Source organism: Natrix helvetica, assembly GCF_964273705.1.
Source record: "Natrix helvetica genome assembly, chromosome: 4".
Lineage (NCBI taxonomy): Eukaryota > Metazoa > Chordata > Lepidosauria > Squamata > Natricidae > Natrix > Natrix helvetica.
In genome coordinates, this window is record NC_138550.1 from 12,185,245 (window position 1) to 12,208,276 (window position 23,032).

The 23,032-nt window shown below is 44.5% G+C and overlaps 1 protein-coding gene across 1 annotated transcript; it reads right to left on the reverse strand.

Annotated features, from left to right (window-relative positions):
• Positions 1 to 1,660: 1,660 nt before the first annotated feature.
• On the reverse strand, positions 1,661 to 21,499 carry LOC309390862 (high-affinity choline transporter 1-like). Its single transcript, XM_081950705.1, has 8 exons — positions 21,271 to 21,499; positions 19,913 to 20,026; positions 17,351 to 17,506; positions 14,437 to 14,585; positions 12,828 to 12,971; positions 10,564 to 10,717; positions 5,951 to 6,168; positions 1,661 to 3,224 (listed from the first exon to the last, which is right to left on the reverse strand). Exons 1-8 carry the CDS (start codon positions 21,443 to 21,445, stop codon positions 2,715 to 2,717), a joined length of 1,620 nt encoding a protein of 539 aa, XP_081806831.1. The 5' UTR covers positions 21,446 to 21,499; the 3' UTR covers positions 1,661 to 2,714.
• Positions 21,500 to 23,032: the final 1,533 nt, after the last annotated feature.

Below are 23,032 nucleotides of genomic sequence, written 5' to 3' on the forward strand. Positions count from 1 at the left end.
TCTGTAGGCTGTCCTGAGTCCCAAGCTTGGTTGACTCTTGCTGGGTGATGATGTAATGAAAGGGCTTTGGGCAATTCCTATTATGGCTCTGCCTGCAGAAGGTAGATCCTTGTTATGTAGAATAGACTGGCTCAGGCCTCAATGGCCCATTGCCAAAGGTGGGGGGGGGTTGAGTTTCTGCCTCCCTTTTAGGGGAAATATTCTGCACTTTTTTTTTTTTAAAATATTTCATTTTTCTAGGAGCGGGGTCGGTGCTAACCTCCTACACTTCCATCATAAAAATGTCTGCTCTTCAAGGAAGGAGAAATGTACATTGACAAAATGGTACTTGTACTTCAGTGATATGGGCAACAATCTTAAGAAAGCAACTTGCTGAGCCTACAATATGAAGTTTGTATGTAGATCAATGTTCCTTGGCCACTTGAAGATGTGTGGACTTCAATCCCCAGAATTCCCCAGCCAGACATGTTGGTTGAGCAGTTCTGGGAATTGAAGTCCACATATCCTCATGCTGTTAAGGTTGTGAAATGCTGTTATAGTTATACACGTGTAACACAAAGTCCTAACGGAATGGAGCCAACCTGGAAATCTAGCACACTTTATCTGGCAACACTCTTATGGCAGATTGTACTTGTTCAATGGATTTATTAAAAATGTAAGGATGGTTTTGGTGACTGAGTTGATAAGAAGATCTTTGCTGCCCAATCAGTGGTGGTATTCAAACATTTTTACTACCGGTTCTGTGGGCGTGGCATGGTTTTGTGGGTGTCGTTTTGTGAGCGTGGCAGGGGAAGGTTACTACAAAAATCCCCATTCCTTCCCCAGCCCACCAACTTGCTTTCCAGCTCCGTTCTGCTGTTCAGGGCAACAAAAGATCAGCTGGGAGGCTGGAAGGCAGCGTGGGCGAGGCCAGCCTATTTGCCGGTTCTCCGAACTACTCAAAATTTCCGCTACCGATTCTCCTGAACCGGTCAGAACTGGTTGAATACCACCTCTATGCCCAATATATAATTTCTAATTGTTGGGATGTATAAAGTAGGGTCCGGACTAAAACAACATTCTCCTTGAGAATATAGAATGGGTTGTCAAATGTGCTGTATAATCAGTGTTGCTATTTTTGTATAATTTCCCTGCAAAGATCAAAGGGGAGTAACATTCTCTGTGGTTTCTGCAAGCATTTCTTTTAAATGTTTAATTGTAAGACTATCACTGCCAGAATCCCTACGGAGTCAAGTAGCCTCAGAATTGAAATATTAAATAAAATAAATATTCGGTTAAAAAAACAGTGCCTCCATAACTACATCTAAATTGTTCTTGGCATAAAAAGAGCTCCGCTATCCAATCAGAAGTACTTGCAAAAGTGTTTCAGCTGCTATAATGCAAAGACGCTGCTGTGATTTTGAATTCTGACCGATCTTCCAACTTTTCATCATTGCTCGGTAGAAAGTTAGCACCTACCACCCTCCTGGAAGAATGAAATATTTTTTGAGAAAGATTAAAAAGGCAGAATATTATAATTCCCTAATGAGAAATGGAGAAACATTTTCTTTTCTTTTCTTTTTTTGAGGCAGGAAACAGATTCAGTCTTTCTTAATGATACTGAAGAGGCAGCTTTTAGAAATGCAGATTTGGTAATCCATTCAAGACAGGATTAGCCCTCACTCAAGATCCAACAGAGGGCAAAGCCATTGAGTCACAATAGAATTTCCCAACACCCTTTCAGAGGTGAAGTCCAAACTTCAACCAAACTTAGTTCAGACAAACACCTAGGATTTGCATTTCCTCGTTTGCCTATAGAGCCAGCTATGACCCCTACATGACCCCATAGGAATCTGACAACAGCCAATGGAATATGTGTTCTTGCACAGGAGCAGGAAGCTCAAATACAAAGCCCAAAGAAGTTATAACACACCCACAACCCAGTCTCAACTCCATTTTGTCAGCTGCCCAGAATCACATGTGGTTCTGTTTCATCAATAAAGCATCTTTCCATGTTTCAGTGTCTTTCTCTCAGCTTGGAACTGAACCAGATGGATATTTTCTTCCTACAGCTCAAAGTATTGTAGTCGGCTGGCGGCCTGCAGACTGGCAGCAAAGTTGGAGAATGAGGAGGTTGGGGAGGAACATGGGCCAGTCCTGGGGGCTGAGGAAAGCTCAGACAAGGGCTCTACGTCAGAGGCAGAGAGGGAGCTAGATAGCAGGGAGGGAGAGGAACAGCTGAAGCCTGTTCCCAGTGTGCGCATGCGCAGAGCTGCCAGAAGAAAAGAACAACTAAGAAAGCAGGGTTGACTCAACAGTAAAGCCACACCTTGGAGGTGATTGGTCCCTCCCATAGGAAACAAAAGAGGAACGAACGGGGAGTGGGCTTTTGCAGGAAACAATTTGTTCATTGGTCTGGAAAGTTCTGTTTGTGAGAAACTCTGGGCCAAGTTTTGCTTTGCTCTGTGTTCAGACACTAGTTATCCGGCCGTGTTCCTATCGAGATAAGGTGTGTGTGCATAAACATTCCTCCGAAAGAATGTTTAATAAGCCTTGCTGACTGTGAATGAAAGGAATTCACAGTTGGGCATATAATAGAGGCTTTGTTGGGACTAAGATTTTGCTTTTGCTTTCTAAGAAAGCCTGGGTCAGAACACAAAGGAGCTTCCCAACAATCAGTGATAACAGAAGAATGATACCGTCAAGTATCGTTCATAACCACTTCCTCCGCTTGCTTAAAGTTCTGGATTTTTTCGTACATCCATCTGCCTTTCTCCCCAGGAGACGGGAACGGGCAGTGCGTCATCCGTAATAACTCGGCAGACGTCCCATTCAGAGGGAAGGATCCCGCTCTTAAACATAAAGCTGGCCAGGTGGGAAGTTGAGAAGATGGTGAATAGCGTGAGCAGCATGGTGACCACCTTGAATGGGAAGAGCTGGACGTAGACACCTTCTACAACTGAACATCCCGGGTAGCGGATGACAGGAGGAATCTTCAGGGATGGCTCTCCTGCCAATAACCGAAGAAGAAAGCCGAGGGAGAACCCAACCGCTGAGCCGTAGGTGTTGGTGCTGGGAAGGAACAGAGCACAACACAACTGGGGGAAAAGGAGGGTGTACACTAGCTCGCCGCTCAAGAACCAGAGGTCATAAATCGAAGGGGAGTAGAAAGCCAGAATGGCTGAAATTATCCCAAACACCACCATGGAGATTCTCATGGCCCACAGGACTTCTTTCTCTGGGGCCTGTAGAAAATCAAAGAGGGAAAGGGAGGGGAAATTGCCTCCAAATTAAAATAGGTGCAAATTCATTAACAGTTGGCCCTAATCTCATAAAAAAGAATGGCTCTACATTTTTTTAAAAAAATATTCTTACTATTATTTATAAATTATTAAAAATAAGAGTTCCACTAGGACAGTGATGGTGAACCTTTTCGGCACTGTTAGATTAGGTGATGCATAGGCACACACAGACTTAACAGGTAACAACAGCTCTTTATTAAGTACAACAAGTGAGAACAATCCAGCGAAGGCTGAGTCTGACATCAGCCCTTTTATAGGGAGCTGTCAGACCCTTCGACCAATAGGATTAAACCTCTGTTCCCACCGGAACAGAGGATCTTGGTGGAAACCACTGTAGTTAGAGGAAGTATCTAACAGGCACCAAGTGCCCATACCGGAACTTGCATGCATATGCGCATGCCGGAGTGCCACAAAGCTGAAGATCAGCTGGCCAGTGCGCACATGCTTGTTTTTTGGCCATTTTTTTTGGCCTTTTTCAGGCTGTTTTTCGGTCATTTTTCAGGCCTGATAAAGCCCCCAAAAGCCCCCAAAACAGCCTGGAAAATGGATGTTTTGGGGGTCATTTTCAGGCCGTGAAGACCAGCTGGTCGGCGTGCATGAAGAGCAGCTGGCGATGGCGCGCATGCCCACAGAGAGGACTCTGCCTGCCACCTCTGGCACCCGTGCCATAGGTTTGCAATCAGGGCACTAGGAAATTGCGAAAAGCAGAAGAAAGGAATCGGAAGATAAATTGAGGCTTCTAGAGACACGGTCTTGGCTTGCCTCTTTATTTTGAATTATTATCAAACTCCACAACTAGATTCATTGCACCTGTGTGTAGTGGACATACTAGTCATAGGTTCCCAGAGGGGAGGATCAAAGCCTGTATGAAGGTGGTTGTGGTATTGTGGTTGAAGCCTCTTCCTTTTTGTCCATGGAAGGGTTTTGAATGTGATACTTTGCCTGCCATTTTGCAGGTTGGGCTTTGCTTCCAATTAATGACCGTTTAAAAAATGACCGTTCAGTTTTGATTGAAATTGTAGTAGTGTAAAATGCAAATGAAAGCAAAGATAATAAGGACATGGGAAAGGATAAGAAAGGGAGAGAGGTATAGAGCAAAGGAGGGGGAAAAGGCATTGATTTCCAATTATTTTCATTGCAGTAAAATACAAAATCAAATTACAGCTTCACCTTTTTTTTTGTTTACGTACTTAGTAATTACTAGCCATGTCCATAACAAACTAGCACTAGTCTAATCAGCAAAACCCAAAACCAGGAGTTCTTTTTTTTTCTGTCCCAAGCAAAAAGTTCAGTAGTGGTTTCCCATTTAACAACCCCATTTAAATTTGGGGTCAATATTGGCCGTAAGTCGAAGTTGATCTGTACACATCAGGTTTGTAATTAGTGCAAATGTTTATGAAGGAAAGAAGAATTGAAAAAAAGGTAGAGGTTAGGGACGACATCCAACATTTATGGCCATTTTAAATTCTTTCTTCTCAGACACAAAAGATATGACTATTGAGGAACCTTTAAATATCAGGAGATACTTTTTTTTGAAAAAGGAATTTCTCTTACCCTGCTCTACATGTAGTCCTCAACTTGCGATCACAATTGAGCTCAAAATTTTTGTTGCTAAGTGAGTCAGTGGTTAAGTGAGTTGTGTCTCATTTGATGACTTTTCTTGCCACCATTGTTAAGTGATTCACTGCAGTTATTAAATTAGTACTATACTTGTAAAATTAATCTGGTTTCCCCATTGATTTTGTTTGTTAGAAGATTGTCAAAGGGGCCAAACATCACCCCGGGATACTGCAACACGTCATAAACATGAGTCAGTTGCCAAGCATCTGAATTTTGATCACAGGACCCTGGAGATGTTACAACGGCCATACACGTGGAAAATGGTCATAAGTTACTTTTTTCAGTGTCATTGTGACTTCGAATAGTCACTAGACGAATGATTGCAAGTCGAGAACTACGTATAGTGCTGAGCTGGCATAGTGGTTAGAGTGCAGTACTGCAGGCCACTTCAGCTGACTGCCAGCTGCAGTTCGGCAGTTCAAATCTCACCAGGCTCCAGGTTAACTCAGCCTTCCGTCCTTCCGAGGTGGGTAAAATGAGGACCCGGATTGTTGGGGGCAAGAAGCTGACTCTGGAAACCGCTTAGAGAGGGCTGTAAAGCACTGTGAAGAGGTACATACCGTATTTTTCAGACTATAAGACGCACCGGTGTATAAGACACACCAAGATTTCAAAGAGGTAAATTGGTTAAAAAAAGTTTTTGTTTCCCTAGCCCCCAGGAGCACTCTGCAGGCTTCAGCAGGGCTTGGGGAAGGCAAAAATGCCCTCATTTTTCACCAAAACAGGAGCATTTTTCCCTTTCCCCAGCCCTGCTGAAGCCTGCAGAGTGCTTCTCGGGGGGTGGGGGAAGGCAAAAACGCCCCTGTTTTTGTGAAAAAGACTCATTTTTTGCCCGTTTTTCACAAAAATGGGATGCGGGAGCAGGGCTTTGGGAGGCCAAAAATAGCTGTATTCGGTGTATTAGATGCACCAACATTTCCACGCTCTTTTAGGGGGAAAGGTGCGTCTTATACTCCGAAAAATAGGGTAAGTCTAAGTGCTATTGCTAGTGCTATAATAATGGTCCTGCATCATTTGTGGTAGACAAGCATTGACTATCCACTCTTTACCTTTCTCCGGAATATTTTCTTATAGATGTTGTGAGCATACATGGAACCGGCAGAGAGCAGAGCAGAATCACCTGAGGACATCACAGCGGCTGCGATGGCACCCAAACCACCGATGGAGACGTACACCGGGCAGAGATGCTGAAGGACTAGCGGGAGTATGAGAGCGGACTCGTTTCTTTCGTACGGGGTGGGGAGGCCGTAGTCGGTCTGGTTCCAGTCTCAAAAAGGAAACACAGAAGTGTCATTTTCAAAGGTTGCTTCAGAATTCAATCAGCGGTGGGCTTTGTTTTTATACGTGACATCGGCTCTAAGGTTCTTATATGCTAGGTGTTGTGGCCCGCCAGCGGCCAGTGGAGCTGGTGGGAGACTCAGACAGTGAGGAGGTTGGGGAGGAACATGGGCCAGTCCTGGAATCTGGGGAAAGCTCTGATGAGGGCTCTGTGTCAGAGGCAGAGATGGGGCCAGGGCCATCTGACAGTTATCAGCTGCCTTCGGAGTCAGACATCAGTGGGGCAGAAGAACAGCTGGAGCCTGTTCCCAATGTGCGCATGTGCAGAGCTGCCAGGAGAAGGGAATAGTTAAGGAACAAGGGCCGACTCAGGAGAAATGGTACAGGTGGATGGTGAATGGCCCCTCCCATAGGGAATAAAGAGGAGCGAAAGGGGAGGGGAGTTTGCAAGAGACAATTAGTTCAATTCATTAGGGTGAAGACCTGTTCCTCACTGCTTGCCAAGTAATTGCTGCTACAGCATGGAGTTTGGAAGATATCGGCCTGGCAACTCTCCAAGCCTGATAAAGGTCTGTAGTTGTGAAATCTCATGAAAGACTGTTTGCCGGGACTTTGATGGAGAGGGATTCCCTTTAAACTAAATAAAAGGGGTTTTATCGGGACGAGGAATTGGCTCCATGCTCTTGGGAAGCCTAGGTCAGAACACCAGGGGTGTCAAACTAGTGTTGTCAGGGCGGCATCACATGACATATTGCGACTTTTTCCCCCTTTGCTAAACTGGGCATGGGCACATGACATGGGCTGGAAGTTTGACACCCCTATTATATGCCCAAAAAGGGAAAGAATAATGGTAGACCTCAATTACAACCATACATTTAGTGACTGTTCAAAGTTACAATGGCACCCCTAAAAAATGATTTAATAGCACTAGCACTCAGACTTATATACCACTTTACAGCTGTCTCTAAGTGGTTTACAGAGTCAGCCTATCACCCCCAATAATCTGGGTCCTCATTTTACCAACCTCGGATGGATGGAAGGCTGAGTCAACCTTGAGCCGGTGAGAATCGGACTGCCAAATTGCAGGCAGCCGGCAGTCAGCAGAAATAGCCTGCAGTACTGCATTCTAACCACTGCGCCACCACGGCTCTTATTACCAGTTTTCACACTTAACAACCATTGTAGAACCCTGACGGTCACATGATCAAAATTTGGATGCTTGGCAAATGTTCATATTTATGACGGTTGCTATGTCTCGGGATCAGGTGATCACCTTTTGCGGCCATCTGGCAAGCAAAGTCAGTGGGGAAGCCAGATTCACTTAAAAACTGATCAACAACAACTGCATTTGACAACTGGCATGTATATTTATGACAGTTTCACTGTCCCAGGGTGATTGATCACCATTTCTAACCTTTCTAGGTGGCTTTCTACAAGCAGAGTCCACATGATTCACTTAACAACGGTAGTGATTCACTTAACAACAGTAGCGATTCACTTAACAACAGTAGCAATTCACTTAACAATGGTAGTGATTCACTTAACAACGGTAGTGATTCACTTAACAACTGTAGTGATTCAGTTAACAACGGTAGTGATTCACTTAACAATTGCGGCAAAAAGGTTGTAAAATGCGGCACAACTCACTTAACAACTGTCTTGCTTAGTAACAAAAACGTTGTGCTCCACTGTGGTTGTAAATTGAGCACTACCTTGTTTTCCCCAAAATAAGACAGGGTCTTATTTTCTTTTGATCCCTGAAATAAGTGCTTGGCCTTATTTTTGGGGAGGTCTTATTATTTTTGAGGTGCGGGAAGTGGCGAGCGTGGTCACCTCATGGCTGCTGCTATGTTGCAATATTTTGGGGGAGGGCTTATTTTCAGGGGAGGGTTTATTTTAGCGCATGCACTCAAAAGCCCAATTGGGCTTATTATCCAGGAAGGTCTTATTTTGGGGGAAACAGGGTACCTACAGTATATTTTCACAATGGAAGTATGGACTTTTAAATGGATGGCAAAAACTGATTGTTTTACTGAGAGACAATAACATGAATAAATTTCTTTTGACTTAAAGAGAAGATAAGGAGGGAAAAAATCAACTTTGGGGGAATTGAGGATTAAATTTAATCTGACTACAGAAATGTTGAATTAGGGTCAAGGTTACAGTTGTTTGAATATATATTTATTCATATTTGATCAATATTTGAACCAAAAGCCTAGCTTCTGTATGGGTACAGCTGTGCTAGGTGACTTTGAAGTTCATTTTTGATGTAGGTTATTCTATTTATTGTCTACTTTTATTGATTGAGGTATAGTAGTTTTAATATTGTATTTTGTATATGCTGCTTTGAATATATTTTGTGAAATATTATATACACATTGAGCAGATTTCTGGGCAGCTACCCAAGATGATATGCATGGTGGCTTAAGCATCTTCCCAAAATTATTTTTACAAAATGATCGACATTTCACAGATAACATGTTCTTGTACCTCCGAGCATGTAGATTCTGTCAAGAATGCTAAAATTTGCATTTTTACATGAGATATTACAAGTCATGCACCATGTCAAACAAAGCTTCATCAAAGAAAGTGGAAACCTTGTGGAAATGTGGGATTTGCCCATGTGAGGTGTGTGTAATTTCTTACCCACTTTTTTCATTAGTGAAAGCAATGGCAAAACAGGATTAATTTTTTTAAAAAAATGTTGTGAGCTGACCAGAGGTGAAATGGGTAGGCCAGCTCTCTCAGAGATTCTATGTTCTTGATCCTGTTTTTTTTTAAAATTGAGGTTTAAAAATACAAAGATAAAAAACTAATCATCATCAGCTTCTTTTAATGATCCCATAATCCCTTGCAGGGTGGGGTCTGTGCAAATGAATGGAGCTGAGTGTTTACTGGCCGGATGCCCTTCCTGTCGCCAATGCGGAGCTTTGTTCAGCAGATGTATTCTCATTGTACCCAGAGAGAGAAACATCCCCCTTGAACTCACAGCCTCCTGATTGTCAGGCGAGAGCTCCACCTCTAGGCTACCGCATTACTCAAAAAGATTAAAAAAAAACCTAATGCAAACTATGAAAAGTATTTTTAGCTTCCTCAAGGCTATAGCTCTATATTCCTTTATATATGGTATTCAGGGGTGGGCTTCAAAAATTTTAGCAACGGGTTCTCGGCCTGGTTGCTGGCTGGCCATGGTGGGCGTGGCAATGGTAGGCATGACCTAGTCGGCCTCCTACATCACATTGGAGGATTTTTTTCCACCCTCCCTGGACTCCGGGAGGTTTTTTTGAGCCTCCAGGAGGGTGAAAATGGCCTCCCCTGGGCTCCGGAAGCCCTCAGGAGGCCAGAAATGGGCCTGTTTCCGGTTTTCCAGAATTTCCGGGATGCCTGTTTTTCGCCCTCCCCGAGCATCTGCACAGGCCCTGTACTTACGTGGCATCCCACGTGGGTCTCCTGGGAGAGGCGGGGTGGGAGGGGTGGGGCGGGGTGGGCGGGGGCAGCCAAGGGTGGGATTTGCAGATTCTCTGAACTGGGCAGATTCTTAGCTAGAGGTTCTCCTGAACCCGTGCAAACCCGCACCAGCCCACTCCTGGTGATACTGCTTTGTGTTAATAATTATTTTTATACCAGGGATCCTTGAACCAGTGGTGGGTTCCAGATCCCATTGCAACGGGGCCGGACGTCCACCACATGCACACACGCCTGCGTACTTACTGCCTGCGACGCTCCAGCTGCTTGGCCGAGCGTCGCACAGGAGCCGTACACTCCGTGCACATAAGCCCTGATCAGCTCAAATACAGGTAAGAGGGCAGGCAGGTGGGCCCTCCGGAACACCATACCGGAACGGTACCTGGTGCTCCCAGCAGTCGTATACCAGTCATATCCCACCACTGCTTTGAACTTAGGATGTAAGCAGAGGTGGGTTCCTACCGGTTTGGCCCGGTTCAGCTGAGTAGGTAGTAACTCGGCCATCCACGCCACTGAACTGGTTCATCTTGTTTTTCTGTGCATGCGCAGAAGCATTTTCTACCTACTGCGCATGCGTGTGCATGCCCGAAGCACATGCGGGCCTGAAGCACGTTCCTGAGCGAACCGGCAGTAGAAGAAGCCGGAGCCCATCCCTGGATGTAAGAGTTTATTCAACCTTTATTCAAATGTTTCTTGATCTCAGCAACTTTAAAATCTTGGAGTAAAGATTTCAACTCCAAGAATCGGAGAAGAATTCTGGGGGATTCTGGGAGTTGAAGTTCTCACATCTTAAAGTTCTTGAGGTCAAGAAACACTGGCCTAGAGGAACGACCCTCCCATAGAATGGCAAAGGCACTACTAGGGCTGAGCCACCCAAATTGTGGCTCTACCTTTCCAATTCTTGTCCAGCCATGGTTACCTGTGGAGGCAGCAACTGCTCCTATCAATACAGAAGGGATAGCCATGATGAAGCAGCCCAGTCCAGAAAAATAGGAAATTAATCTGGCTTCTTTGTGGGAGGAAGCTGCGAGAACTCGCTGGAAATAGGTTTGCCATGGGATGGACCCAAGCACCTGGAAGGAAAGGAGAACCTTGAACTGAACTGAAATAAAAACAAGACATGATGGTATGTTTGATCATAGCCAAAAAGTCAAAACTTAAATTTAAACCAGGTTGCCTTTAACCTAACAACGGGGATGACTCTGGAAAGTTTACTTAACATAAAGCATGATAGGCCACTCTTGGGAGCATCTCCATAGCTTTCTCTCTGGATCATTCTAGACTTTCTGGGCTCCCTTTGCCTTTCTTAAACCAAAGAAATAGCATTCCAACATCGGCCACCTTAAGTTATCATCCCAGTCTGATGTGCATTATGTCAGACCTGACATTATTGCATTCCATCTTATAATTTAGCAGTGTATTTTTCTTATTGTCCTGTGGAAAAGCAGTTTTCCACCCATATGGAAGAGAATGGGCCACATGTGTATTTCTCTTTCCATTCCACCAAGGGCAGTGATAGTGAACCTTTTTCGCCTCGGGTGCCAAAAGCCTCCGAAGGGCGAAAAACAGCCCAATGCGCAAACTGGAAGTTCGGAAACTGACTTCCGGACTGTCCGTTGGGCAGTGGTAGGTTTTAAAATTTTTTAGAACCTCTTCTTGTAGGTGTGGCCTGCTTTGTGGGAGTGACTTTCCGGCCATGTGACTGGGTGGGAGTTGCTTGCCCGCCATGTGACCGGGTGGGAGTGGCTTACCAGCCATGTGACTGGGTGGGCGTGGCCAACTTGTAAAGTGTGGTGAAACTCACTTAACAACGCTCTTGCTTAGCAACCAAAATGTTGGCTCAGAAACTCTGGCATTTGAAGCACAGAAGTCTTAAAGCTGTCAAGTTACAAGACCCTTGCGCCCCTAACCCTTTAGAAAAAAAAACCCAGGGGTGTTCAAACTTGACAGCTTTAAGACTTGTGGACTTCAACTCCCAGAATTCCTCCTCCTGTCACGTTGGCTCGGGGACTCTAGCATTGAAGTGTGCAAGTCTTAAAGCTGTCAAGTTGCAAGACCCTTGCCCCCCCAACCCTTTAGAAAAAAACTCAGGAGTGTTCAAACTTGACAGCTTTAAGACTTGTGGACTTCAACTCCCAGAATTCCTCCTCTCGCTCTTCATCTTGATGATGTGTGGACTGGCAGGGGGAGGGAGCTGGAACCGGTTCTAAGCAGCACTGTAGATTTGTGGAACCTCTTCTATAGAAGAGGTTAGAACTGGCAGGAACCCCCCCCCCCCTGCCATTGGGCCATTTTTCTCCCTCCGGGGGCTTCAGGAGGCTTCCCTGCAGGCCTCAGAGAAAAACAGTCTATTCCCGAACTTCTGGTTTGCGCGTTGGATTGTTTTTCGCCCTCCAGAAGCAGAAAATCAAGCCCAAAAATCAGCTGGCCAGCACAATCATGCACACTGGAGCTGACAGAACAACGCCTCACGTGCCCTCAGAAATGACCCCACGTCAACCTTTTTGTCCTTGCATGCCAAAAGTGTGCATGCACGCATGTCAGCACGTCTGCCTGCCCACACCCATAATGCAATGTACCCTACCCCCTGCACATGGGTGTGAGACTCCCCCGTGCATACATGTGACCCCCCCATGCTCCCGACCCCGGTGCATGACCCCCGCCCCATTTTGGGCCTAGCAGGCTTCCCTAAAGCCTGCTGTGACCAAAAACGGGATGTGCAGGGGATGCCACACACACCCGCGCTCCCCCGTGTATGTGCGTATGTCTCCCACATGCACGACAGATACCTGAAAATCAGCTGGCTGCTAGGAGGTGCAGGCGCATGTGCGGTAGAGCAGAGCTGGGCAATGGCTCGCGTGCCGGCAGAGAGGGCTCTGCATGCCATCAGTTCTCCAACACGGACCTGGGGTGTATTGTCTATATTACACTGCTATTTATTTTTCATCACTCCTTGTAGGGTGAATTTACCATTTCAGCAACATACCCAGTGGTTATCTATCATCTATCTATCTATCTATCATCTATCATCTATCTATCTATCTATCTATCTATCTATCATCTGTGGTGAGAAGAACATATCTTGTCCTTAATTTAGAAGGACCATTGTTTTTATTATTTTTGTTGGATACAGTAAGTGCGCCAAGCCCCCAATTTCCCATCCATTTCAGGAATAGATCTTACCAAGTATAAGAAATCATCAAACCATCTTCCATAAAACTCTGGCTCTATTTTTCCGGTCCAAGGGGTTCGGGATATATTGTAGGTAGCTGTATAAAAAATGTTTTCTGTAGCAGGGTTCATGATGGCGAAAGGGATGCAAATCCACTGGCAGCAAAAAACAAACAAACCCAGAAACGTTAGAATTAAAAAATGTTTTCTGATGGGTTTCTGGTAGTCAAAATATTCCGTGTGCCCCACAGTCACAATACTGAATTATTTTTAAAAATGCGAATGAATTGAAATAACATCACTTGCTGCTTTCATGTCTTAGTCCCACCTACTTCTGTGTTATGACTCTGCCCACTTCTTTGTACTTGCCCCTCCCACTTAAATGAGATCCTGTCTCAACTCTTGAGTGTATCATGGCTACTTCACTGTTTTACTCACGCAGTGTCCCCTTTTCAATGTATAGTGCTCTATTGTCTTCTATGGGGTTCAGGCCAGGGGTGGGCTTCAAAAATTTCATCAACGGGTTCTCTACCCGGTTGCTGGGTGGGCGTGGCCAGAGTGAGCATGGCCTAGCCGGTCTCCTGCACCACAGCGGTGGGGGCGTTTTCGCCTTCCTCAGACTCCGGAAGCTTTCCTCGACCCTCTAGGAGGGTGAAAACTGCCTCCCTTGGGCTCCAGCCTTCCAGAACTTCCGGGAGGTCTGTTTCCCCCCCTCCCTGAGTCCTGCACTTACCTCTCATCCAAAATAGGCTGCGTGGAGACTCCTGGGAGGAGCGGGGCAGGGTGGGAGGGACGCAGTGGGAGGGCCCAGCCAGGGGAGGGATTTGGAGGTTCTCCAAGTCAGCCATAACGTTAGCTACGGGTTCTCCCCAACACGGATTAGCCCGTAGCAGCCCACCCGTGGTTCAGGCTATTGAATGTGTTCAGATTATCCTTGGTCTCTGAGATTTCTTGTTATTGATGCTTCATTATCCAAACTTGGTAACATCATCAGGAGCATAGTTTGGGTAATGAAACATCTGCAAGAAAATAAAAAACAAGCTCAAAGAACAATAAGAACACCTCATTTCAGCCCTGAGCTATAAATATTCTTCTTTATTGGTTCAGATTATCTCCAAATTCATTGAATAGCATGTCCTCAAATTTGTAATCTATTGGAATCTCATCGAACACAGTCCAATATCATATAATCAGTTCAGCACACAAAGCAGCTAACAGTAGCGAAACTCACAGTAACTCAGGATATATCCACTGATCAGCATCTAACAAACAGAGAGCTAACAGTCATTCTGGCTCCATCTTATGGCTGCTTGAGGTAACAGCAACCAATCACATTATAGCAGTACTTAAAGCTACAGTACTACCATCATGGTTTATATATTGCTGACCCAACTGTTAGCTTACATTCCTAACACTTCTCAACCTTAGCTACTGTAAGCTATGTGGATTTCGACTTCCAGAATCCTCCAGCCAGCGTGCTAGCTGAGGAATTCTGGGAGTTGAAGTCCATATATTGTATTTTAAAGTTGATAAAATCATAATCAATGAAAATATGCTGGTGTTTCATTCTGGATTTTCAATAAATTCCAAGTGTGTGGAATATAACGAGATAGGAACTTACCAGACTGAGCGATATAAAGATCAGTTGCACCACATCTGTATAGGCCACTGAATACAGACCTCCTAGCAAAGTATACAATATCACCGTACATGCAGAAATAATGATGGCAACATAACCCTGGATGTCCAAAATGACCTTCATGGTTGCTCCTAGGAAAAGATGCAGTAATTACTATTTAAATTCAGTAATACATTTTGTGCTGTGCTATTTCTCTTACCTAAATATATTAATTTACTAGCCGATAATCTGGCGTTGCCCAGGTATTTATTTATAGGGGGAAAATGTTCGGACCAAATGTAATTTCTAATATTGGATTTTTTCCTCCTTACCAGAGAGAGCCCCCTTATGGAGTACTATGAAGCCTGCAAGAGCAACTTCTCCCTGAGCCCTGATTTCGGCGACAATTAAATTAGTTAAAAATGTTTTCCGTGTGCTCCCAGAAGTGTAATTTCTAATATTGGATTTTCCCTCTTACCAAAGGGTACCCCCTTGTGGAGGACTGTGAAGCCGTTACCACAGCAATTCCACTGCGCTGTACAGTAGAAGCCATTTTAAGGCACAACAGGCTGTATCTTAACCGAACACAAACCCCGAGGAGTGTTAGGGGTGTCTTACCCCCACAGTATTTGTTTCTAGAGAGTAAGTCATCTTGTACCAAGTTCGGTTGAAATTGCTCAAGGCATTCCAGAGTTATGCTGGAACACACACACACACACACACACACCAGATAGATAGATAGATAGATAGATAGATAGATAGATAGATAGATGGATGGATGGATGGATGGATGGATGGATGGATGGATGGATGGATGGATGGATGGATGGATGGATGGATGGATAGATAGATAGATAGATAGATAGATAGATAGATAGATAGATAGATAGATAGATAGATAGATAGATAGATCTCTTCTAGGCTTATGTTATACAGACCAAGGCATTAAGGCCTTTTCATTTGGAATTAATATTAGTTCTAGCTGATGAGCTCAAAATTTATGTTGCCAAGTGAGACAGTTATTAAGTGAATTCCACCCCCTGCATTTTACAAACTCTTGCAACAATTGTTAAGTAAATCACTGCAATTCAGTTAGTAACATGGCTGTTAACTGAATATGGCTTCCCCATTGACTTTGCTTGTCAGAAGTTTGCAAAAGGTGATCACATGACCCCGGGGACACTGCAACGGTCATAAGTACATGCCAGTTACCAAGCATCCAAATTTTGATCAGGTGACCTTGGGAATGCTGCAACAGTCGTAAGTGTGAAATATGGCCATAGGTCACTTTTTTTTAGTGCTCTCTTAACTTTAAACAATCACTAAATGAGCTGTTTTAAGTGGAGGACTACTTGTAGATATACAAAATAACTGTTCCATTTGTAACAAAAGCATAAATATTATATGTTCCCAGGATTATCACACTTTGGCCATTCCACTGAAATTCTGGAAGGTGAAGCTGACCCATTAGGAGGGGACCAGGTTGATCTATGAATTATGAATCTCTGGTGTCAAAGAGTCATACACCAATTCTATTTTCATAGGTTAAATGGACATCATATTCTATGGTCTCCGCCCCTAAAATGGTTGTCATATTGAATAGACTTAGATGAAATATTCGAATGCCTATTCTGTATATTCATACCGTGTTTCCCCCAAAATAAGACAGGGTCTTATTTTCTTTTGACCCCCGAAATAAGCACTTGGCCTTATTTTCGGGGAGGTCTTATTATTTTTGAGCTGCAGGAGGCAGCAAGCATGGTCACTGCGGTGTTGCAATATTTTCGGGGAGGGCTTATTTTCAGGGGAGGGCTTATTTCAGCGCATGCGCTCAAAAGCCTGATTGGGCTTATTATCCAGGGAGGTCCTATTTTCAGGGAAACAGGGTACTTCACATCAATCAGCAAGTAAACTGTTCAAAACTATTCTTACACTCAAAGAGTGCAGGGAGGAATTTCAGCATAACTAAATATTCCTTTAAAATACTAGTGTTGGAAATAAAGTAAAACTTCTGACTTTATGCGTACGTAAGAGTGTTCTCACCTCACCTCTAGATTTGAACTACAGATTTCTGTGGCGTTTCTAAACTATTTAGAGAAAATCCTCCTATCATCTCCTCATCTCCTGTTTATATACCAGACTTCAGAAGTGTGAAGCAGATGGAGATTGGAGCTACAAATATCCTCAGTTCACAGTTAGTTATTGGAGTGGTACAATGGCCTAGAGCAGTGGTGCTCAACCTGTGCGTCGGGACCCCTTTGGGGGTCGAACGACCCTTTTACAGGGGTCACCTAAGACCATTGGAAAACACATATTTTTGAAAAAATACGGAAAACATAAAATAATGTTATGGTTGGGGGTCACCACAACATGAGGAACTGTATTAAAGGGTCGCGGCATTAAGAAGGTTGAGACCCACTGGCCTACAGGTAGAGCTCTTGCCTCACAATCAGCAGACTGTGAGTTCGATCCTAGGTAGAAGCAGATATTTCTCTCTCTGGGCACACAGAGAATATATCTATTGGACAAAACTCCGCATTGGCGACAGGAAGGGCATCTGGCCAGTAAACACTGCTAGCTCCATTCAGTTGCCCAGACTCCACCCTATAAGGGATTATGGGGTTGTTAAAAGAGGATGACTGTTAAAGTAGTTATTCAGAACATGCCTTCAGTTAATAATAAACCAGGGATGTCCAAACTTGAGAACTTTAAGACTTGTGGACTTCAACTCCCAGAATTCCCCAGCCAGCATGGCTGGCTGGGGAATTCTGGGAGTTGAAGTCCACAAGTCTTAAAGTTCCCAAGTTTGGACACCCCTGTAATAAACCATTTGTAGGATGGAAAACTAATCTCAGCTGTCTCCCCTTGGTTTCTAAATTTAGTTTCTGCCAAGACAGGTGAAAGACACAAATATTACCTAAAGAGGCAAGAACAGCAGCAAACCAGAATATGTCCGCGATCAATGGAGGAATAAAAAGTAGACCTCCCATCACATTCCCATACATCTCTTGGATTGGATCCATCAGAGTCACGTAATTTCTCCTTCTCATTGGATTGACAAAGAAGAACCCTCCTGTTTTTTTAAAAAAACAAAGTTGATTACAATCAGTTATCTTTATGAAATGAAGGCCATCATAGGGTTTCGCAGTTCAGGTAAAGGTAAATGCCTCTGCCGTGTTGTGTCCGACTCCGTTTCCTAGCTGAGGGAGCCAGCGTTGTCCCAAGACATTTCTGTGGTCATGTGACTGGCATGACTATACCCCGAGGTGCACAGAACACTGTTACCTTCCCACCAAAGTGGTAACCTATTTATCCACTTGCATTTGCAGGCTTTCAAACTGATAGGTTGGCAGGAGCTGAGGTAAGGATGGGAGCTCACCAGTGCTGGGTTACGACCGGTACGCCGCAGTACTGGTACGGTACGGTGCTCCGGAGGGCCCGCCCACCCGCGCTCCTTACTGATATTTGAGCTCTTCGGGGATTCTGCGCACGGAGCATACAGCACCTGAGCGACGCTCCGCCGACGCTCCGCCGAGCAGCTGAAGCGTTACGGAGGCGTTGCGGAGCATCACAGGTGGTAAGTACGCATGCACGCGCTGCGTGCTTGTGCACGCATGCTGCATGCATTCATGTGGTGGACGCCGGGCCCCGTTGCACACTACCAGTTGCATCGGGATCCGGAACCCACCACTGGAGCTCACCCCATTGTGTGTACTTGGATCTCAAACTGCCAGCCTTCTGGTTGACAGCTGAGTATCTTAACCATGAGGCTGCTGCACCCATTTTTTGCAGTACAAGATGGTGATTATTATCCTGCAAGGGACAAGATCAGGTTTCCTCCAGGGACATCATTCCCCAAGTGTTTCTGTTCATCCCATCAGATTTGACAGATGGAGTGTACCCCAGGCTCCCTCTTATTCCATAAGAAGTCTTATTTATTAACAAAGGAGACAATCAATCAATCAAGGAACTGCCAAACAAGCTAATAGTAAACAGCTCAACCAAAGAACTTCCCCACCACCACCACCACCATTTGCAGCTTACGCCACTATAATATACAGTAAAAAGACAACCAACACCACTCTCTACTAGCACTGATGATGTTCCCTAGTTCGGGTAATGAAATGTCCACAAGAAAACAACCAAACTCAGAGACCACCGAAGACCCTGCATTTCAACCCTGAGATACAAATATTCTCCTTTACTGATAACTAAAGAGATATTCTACCATTCTGAGCAAAGGGTGCAAGCCACTCATGTACTTCCCAACCAATTATGTTTCGGATCATTGACAAATGCACAAACCGGAGTAGATAACTTGAGGTAAAATTAAACATGGAGAGATATTTAAGTATTTTTAATAGAACAGAAGAACAGAGTTGGAAGGGACCCTGTAGGTCATCTAGTCCAACCCTGCGCCCAAGCAAGAGACCCTACACCATTTCTGTCAGATAGCAGTCCAGTCTCTTCTTGAAAGCTTCCCGTGGTGAAGCTCCCACAACTTTGGAAGGCAATTTCTGTCCCATTGGTTGATTGTTCTGTCAGAAAATTTATCCTTATTTTAGGTGATTAATCAGTCCTTGATCAGTTTCCATCCATTATTCTTTGTCTGGCCTTCAGGTGCTTTGGCAAATAGCTTAACCCCTTCCTCTCTATGGCAGCCCCTCAAATATTGGAAGACTGATATCATGTCTCCCCTGGTCCTTCTCTTCACTGGACTAGCCATGCCCAGTTCCTGAAACCATTGTATGTTTTAGGCTCCAGTCCCCTAATCATCTTGGTTGCTCCTCTCTTTCTAGAGTCTCAACATCATTTTCAGAGTGTGGTGACCAAAACTGGATGCAGTAGTCTAGCTGTGGTCTTACTAGGGATTTATAGAATGGTATTAGTACCTCACTTACCGTATTTTTTGGAGTATAAGACGCAGCAAGGTTTTGAAGAGGAAATTTTTTTTAAAAGTTGTTGCACTCTGCAAACCTCCCAAAAATGGCCCGTTTCCCCCCTCCCAAAAAGGGCATGAATAGCTCATAGGAGGCTTGTAGAGGGGATAGGAGGCCCAAAATGAGCAAAAAATGGCCCATTTTTCATGAAAACAGGCCTGTTTTGTTAAAAAAGGGGGCATGGATGGCCTTTAGGAAGCTTATAGAGTGCTGCTGGGGGCTGGAGGGGCAAAAATGGGCTGTTTTTTGCTCATTTCTGCCCTCTCCAGCTCCCAGGAACTCTCTGAAAGCCTCCTAAAAGCTATGCACAACCATTTTGGTGAAGGGGGCAGAGTTTCAGGAGGCAAAAAATGCTGCATTCAGTGTATAAAACATGCCCAGATTTTCAGCCTCTTTTTTGAGGGAGAAAGGTGCATCTTATACTCTAAAAAATATGCTAATTTTGATTCTAGCATCTATTCATTTGTCGTCCGTCCGTCCCGTCCCCCCTCCCGCACCACATCACCACGGTTAGTTTTAGAATCTTTTAAAATCTTTACCAGCAAGGAGAGACAAAGCAAAGCCAACTGGAGCCTGAACCCACACCAGTCCTCTGGAAGGGTGATAGACAATTTCAGCCGTGCCATTGATGTAGGCTCCTCCAACCCATGTCGCTGAAAGGCACCGAGGAAAGGGAGAATGAAATTAATAAAAGATGCATGGATAAATTCAGGCAGTCCTTGACTTACGACCAAATTCCCAAAGTTTTGTTGGCAGTTGTTACGTGAATGTCACCCCATTTTACAACAATTCTTGCCACAGTTGCTAAGTGAATCACTGCCATTATTAAGTTGGGATGTTCTTAAGTCAGCTGGGGAGGAACATTCGATCTTTGACTAAACCTGCTTTAGCTCATTTACTGTTGGCACACCAGCCTTGCATTCACTGTAAGAGAATAACAGAATAGCAGAGTTGGAAGGGACCTTGGAGGTCTTCCAGTCCAACCCTCTGCTCAAGCAGGAGACCCTATACCAGTGGTTCTCAACTTTCCCAATGCCATGACCCTTTAACACAGTTCCTCATGTTGTGGTGACCCCCAACCATAAAATTGGTGTCTCGGTTCTTAAGACCATTGAAAATATGTGTTTTCCGATGGTCTTAGGCGACCCCTGTGAAAGGGTTGTTCGACCCTCAAAGGGGTCACGACCCACAAGTTGAGAACCACTGCCCTATACTATTCCAGACAGATGGTTGTCCAATCCCGTCTTAAAAACCTCCAGTGTTGGGGCACCCATAACTTTTGGAGGAAAGTTGTTCCGCTGATTAATTGTTCGGTCGGGAATTTTCTCCTCCTCCAACCTCCAGTGTTGGAGCAGCCACAGCTCCTGAAAGCAAACTGTTTCTCTAGTTAATTGTTCTCTTTTCTCCTTCTTTTTCAAGTTTTCTCCCTCATTAGTTACCATCCACTGCTTTTTGTCCTGCCTTCAAGTGCTTTGGGAATTAATGACCCCTTCTTTTTATGTACGAGAGTTTATTCACTGAAGACAAATTCCTTGTGTATCCAATCACACTTGGCCAATAAAGATTTCTATTCTATTCTATTCTATTCTATTCTATTCTATTCTATTCTATTCTATTCTATTATTCTATTCTATTCTGTTGTTCTGTTCTGTTCTCTCCTCCTGTCCTGTCCTGTCCTGTCCTGTCTGTCCTGTCCTGTCCTATCCTATCCTATCCTATCCTAAACTCTACTCTAAATTCTACTTTGTTCTACTCTACTCTACTCTATTCGCTAAACTCTGCTCTGCTCTACTCTTATTTCAGCCCCTTAGATGTAAGAACACTTGCTATCATATTACCCCCATCCAAAGCAAGCATTAGCGGATGTTATTTATAATTCCGAAGCCTTCGTACTTACCAGTTGCCGTGATCAACCCAATGCAAAAATTCATGTTCCTGCCTCCCACCATGGCTACTTCACTGGGCTTCTGGTGTTCCTTCGGTCTGGTTTTCCGAGAAGCCCATATTCCAACAGCTAAAGTCAGGGCATAGAATAAAAGCAGAGCTACTAAGCCACTGATATTCAAAGCCATTTTTTCATAAAATGTCAAGAATGGACTGAAAATGGACCCGGGGAGCAAGCAAGCGATGCTAGCCGGCCAGAAGAGTCTTAGGGAATACTCCCTGGCCTTGTATCACCCATGCAGACCTTGTGATAGAGACAGTCATTTCTTCCCTAGACATAACAATTTCTCGGGTCCTTGAATGTTAGATAAGGATTATTCTTTTGCTGCTGAGTTGGGTGTTCCAAATTTATCCGCCAATATATTTCTTCATAGGAAGTGGATAAAGTTAGATCTGGTTTTGTTTCGTTTTTAAAATGAGATCGTATTCAGCCATAATGTATTTTCTTTTTTTTTCCTGGTCTTTTTTTTTTTCCTGTCTTAGTTTCTGATCCACCTCAAATTGCAAAATGTGTTAGGGGCACTTGTGTGGAACAGTTCTCTGCTGTGATTCTCACCTCCCTCTTATTAAATATTTGTAAGAAGCTGCATTTGTTGGATTGGACCAACTTGGGTGTATTTGAAAGTATATTGATCTTCATGTTCTACACTCCCATGTAGAAAGTTCAAGGAATTAGATCCTGGGTTCCCTACAGGTAGTCCTCGACTTATGACCAGATTGAGCCCAACATTTCTGTTGTTAAGTGAGACATCTGTTGGGTTTTTTGCCCCATTTTACGACCTTTCTTGCCACGGTTGTTCAGGGAATCACTGCAGTTCATAAGTTAGTCACCTGGTTGTTAAGTGAATCTGGCTTTCCTATTGCCTTTGCTTGTCAAAAGATTGCAAAAGGGGATTGTGTGACCCCAGGACCCTGCAATTGTCATAAATACGAACTAGTTGCCAAGCATCTGATTTTTGATCCCGTGATCATGGGGATGCTACAAAGGTTGTTAAGTGTGAAAGATAGTCATGCCACTTTTTCCCAGCGCCGTTGTAACTTTGAACAGTCACTAAAGGAACTGTTGTAAGTTGAGGACTACCTGTCTTCCATTCCGAAGGCTGCAGATCCACCTGACACTGATTGGACTGTTCCACCTTAGGTCCAGAGCAGGGGTCTCCAACCTTGGCAACTTTAAGACTTGTGGACTTCAACTCCCAGAATTTCTCAGTCAGCTTGTGGACTTCAACTCCCAGAATTCTTCAGCCAGCAACTTCAACTCTGGCAGTTGAAGTCCACAAGTCTTAAAGTTCCCAAGATTGGAGAGCCTTGGGCTAGAAGCTATTTTCAAGCTTGTTCCTTGTGACTGGCTAGAAGTTTGTATTTCAATCTTTCTTTCTCTTTTTTCTTATCTGAAATAGCATACTATACCCGTGATGGCGAACCTATGGCATGCGTGCCACCTGTGGCACATAGAGCCATATGTTAGGGTACACGAGACATTGCTGCGCCAGCTCAGCTGACTTTGGCCTTCTTTTAAGCCCGTTTTTCACCCTCCAGAGGCTTCCTTGAAGCATCCAGAGCGCAAAAAACCGGCCCTACAGGCAATCCAGAAGTCACTTGCCCCAAAAGCAGGGGGGGGGAGTGCTGGTCATGTGCACATGCACAGGAGAGGGGTCACGTGCATAGCATTATGGGTGTGGCATGTCCGCGCACAACCCTCCTCACTCCCCCCG

Bases quoted from the DNA above. Each gene is read 5' to 3' on its own strand.
- LOC309390862 (XM_081950705.1), bottom strand. From the start codon at position 21,445: ATGGCTTTGAATATCAGTGGCTTAGTAGCTCTGCTTTTATTCTATGCC. The intron at 20,027-21,270 runs GTAAGTACGAAG...GGTGCCTTTCAG, and splicing joins TGGGTTGATCACGGCAACTG to CGACATGGGTTGGAGGAGCC. The intron at 12,972-14,436 runs GTAAGTTCCTAT...TTTTGCTGCCAG, and splicing joins TCTTTATATCGCTCAGTCTG to TGGATTTGCATCCCTTTCGC.